At 41.4% G+C, this 3,217-nt stretch overlaps 1 protein-coding gene across 1 annotated transcript; it reads right to left on the bottom strand.

Moving 5' to 3' along the window:
- Positions 1-7: 7 nt before the first annotated feature.
- Positions 8-2,019, bottom strand: LOC108354535 (leucine-rich repeats and immunoglobulin-like domains protein sma-10). Its single transcript, XM_017605715.1, has one exon. The coding sequence runs from the start codon at positions 1,819-1,821 to the stop codon at positions 106-108; it is 1,716 nt and encodes a 571-aa protein (XP_017461204.1). The 5' UTR covers positions 1,822-2,019; the 3' UTR covers positions 8-105.
- Positions 2,020-3,217: the final 1,198 nt, after the last annotated feature.

Below are 3,217 nucleotides of genomic sequence, written 5' to 3'. Positions count from 1 at the left end.
AACGAACATTTTATTCCACAAAATTAAGTTTCAGAAATTACTATATACCCACGTACATACAAATATATCTGCGTCTTTGTCACCAAAAAACCAGGTAGGTAAGCTCTACACTTCGGAATCTTCCTCCTCTTCCTCCAATCGCCTGCGAGCATTCGACTGCGCATTTCTTGCGATTCCATTGCAACAGCTGGGCAGACACTCCTCTTCGCGTAGGACGCTAAACAGCTGCAGGAATAGTATCAGTAACACCAACAACAATATAATCAGTGTAAGCACATCGCGCGTGGTCCAGTACTGATTAATGCCCGTGATATTGGCTATCGCCGGTGCTGCTATCTCAGCTAAACGCTCATCGGAATCATCTATAGAACTGGCTGTGGATGCATAGCGATGATGAGTTACCTTATCGCCTGATGAAAGTGTATTCAAGGTTGAGCCAAACAGGTTACCCGCATTGTTATTGCCATTGTTGTTGTTCGAAGTGAAACGTACCGGTATCTGAATATTGTGCTCTTTTAGGTAGGCAAGCATGGTGCGCATATAACGATAATCCCACTCATTTTCGAAAATACCGAATTCTTTTAGATACTCGTGCTTAGCGACCAATTGTTCATAATCAAAAGTGTGCAGACGATTGCCTTCGATGTAGAACTTCTCCAAATTGACAAGTGGCTCGAATAGACGTTGATCCAAATGCAGCAAGTGATTGAAACCCAAATCGAGGTGCGTCAGTTTTTGCAGCACTAGAAAGCTCTCCAGCGTCTGATTCTGTAGCTGATTAGACGCCAAGTTTAGGTGCACTAAATTCGGCAGCGGTAGGTACAGTGGCGAGTGCGAGGTGCGCAACGATTGCAGCTGATTGCGTGACACATCCAGACGCTGCAGATTCAACATACCCACTAAGTCTTCCAGCGACTCAAGCCGATTGCCATGCAAATCCAGTTCACGTACACTCAGCTTGTCGGTAATATTCAAGCTTGTCAGCTGATTATTGCCGGCGTGCACTTTGATTGCGCTACCCGCGATAGCGATGTACTGCAACGTGCTGGCCTGCACCAGCAGCGTGTCGACAGATTGTACCCGCAGCTCATTGACCAAACTGTTGCTGATGTCGAGTAGATGTAAACGCGGTAAGTGTTCCAAGGAGTTCGGCTCGAACAGCGAGAATCTGTTATCACCCAAAAGCAGCGTTTGAAGCTTCAGATTTCGATGAAAAGTGGTGACGTCGATTTTCTCAATACAATTTCTGCTCAGATCGATGTGCTCCAAATTGACGAGATCGTCAAATAATGACTTAGGCAGCTCGCGTATATCGTTTTGCTGCAAATCCAAATACCGCAGTTTCTCCAGACCGTTAAATGCATTTTGGTGCACCATGTGTATCATGTTGCGTGCGAGCTGTAGCTGTTCCAGTTCGTAGATGGCGACGAAAGCATTCTCTGGCACATCAAAGAAGCGATTCTTTTGCAGCACTAAAGTGCGTAGCGAATGATTGGTTGGGAAGTCAAAGGTAGTGATCCGATTTAGTCCGCAGTTGTGCATGAAAAGTGAGCGCAGCGCGGGTGCCAGTGCAATGAGCGCGGTTGGTATACGTGAGATTAGCGAATCGCGCAGCACCAACTCGTACAACTGGGGAGCAGTGGCATTGACTACGGTCAGCGGGTCACTAAGCGTTGCGGTGATGTTAGACAAAGTACAATATACGATTTGTGTGTTCGCACAGCTTTCGGTTAAGTTCAGTTGGAGCGATTCAGTAGTGGACCATAGGCCGCATTGTGCAGCGAGTAGAACAAAGAATGTTATGAAATTCGAGTTTCCCATTTTTGTTGGCAACTTATTGGGTAATCGCCTTTTCACTTTAGGTTTTTGGTGAATCACTTTTTACACATTAATATGAATTTACGTTCGACACTTGGCACTTATCAATTTCAAATGAGATCAAATTCAATTTATTTATTTTTTAAACACTCGCTGAGGCTGCAGTGCCGTATTGATATTTATATGTGTGTCCAACCGATTGCCGTGATCTCAGCTGTGCATGTTATCAGTATCTCATTGAGAGCGGGAGTGCTTATAGTGATAAGGCTGGCTTATATATTTCATGTGCATCAACTTATAAGTAATTGCTCAATTACGATTCTCATAAGCTTGAAATATACGCAGCATGAGGCGGTCGATAATCTGTGAATAAAAGTTCAGAAGCGAGACATCAACCGATGAAAAGTTTCTCTTTGCTTTATAGTAAAGACTTGTTACAAGCTTTGGCTTCTTAAGTGTTGTACTTTTAAAAATTACTAGGGTTGCTATATTGTATTTTTAGCTGTAGAGTGCTAAGAAATAAAGGAGAGGCAAAATATACCAGACGAAATAAAACAAGTAAAAACGATGTTGTCTTCGACTATGCCGACTACTTTATAATAAATGAAGAAGTTATAAGGCAAAACCTGATATCTGAACAATCAGTTGTATTGGAGCTATACGTTTTAGTGAGCCCATCTTTGTCATTTTCACAGTAAATCCTCTGTTGATAAGACCATGCAACAACAATAAGAGAATTTCAAAACACACGGAGGTATCAATATACTCAGGAAACTATGGGTAAAATATATGTAGTAAAATTGCGTATTTAGTTTTTATTTCTGACGTCAGATCTTTTTAAGGACTGACTTTGATATTTTAATGATATGATTAATTCCAAAAGTTATTTAAAAAATTCAGTGCTATGTAGCACTGACATAAGGTCAGTGGCCATAAGGCCAATTGACTTTATTTTGAAGTGGCCACAATGTCAATTGACTTTATGGCCGTTTTGCATTTGGCTTTTTGCCATCTACGGGAATTCGGTTTGACCGTGTTACCATTTTGGAAAAATAATAGGTACTAAATGAATAATACGTTTAAATGGACGGATATGTCTGAAAATAAGAAAATTAATATGTTTATATGTACATACATACGCGCGTGCGTATAGTACATACGCGCACTGTGGTACTGCGCACCTCTAACCACTCGCCACAGCGGCCGCAGATATCTTCAGCTAACATAAACATAATGGACCATCTACCCTCTGGAATATCTGTGTAAATATAATAAATTTAGCGTGTGAAAAAATGAGAGATTTTCGTTTTAGAGAGTGGCGAAAAAAATGGGAAAATTTAAACCTTTTTGAGGTATTTTTCTTGTCTAACTACTTTTTGGCATCACTGGTGCCCTCAAA

The sequence above is a fragment of the Rhagoletis zephyria genome, unplaced genomic scaffold (assembly GCF_001687245.7).
Source record: "Rhagoletis zephyria isolate East Lansing unplaced genomic scaffold, Rhagoletis_zephyria_1.1 Rzeph_scaffold_36896, whole genome shotgun sequence".
In the NCBI taxonomy this organism is placed as follows: domain Eukaryota; kingdom Metazoa; phylum Arthropoda; class Insecta; order Diptera; family Tephritidae; genus Rhagoletis; species Rhagoletis zephyria.
The sequence above is the reverse complement of the archived record's forward strand: the minus strand, read 5'-3'. Positions and strand labels throughout refer to the sequence as shown.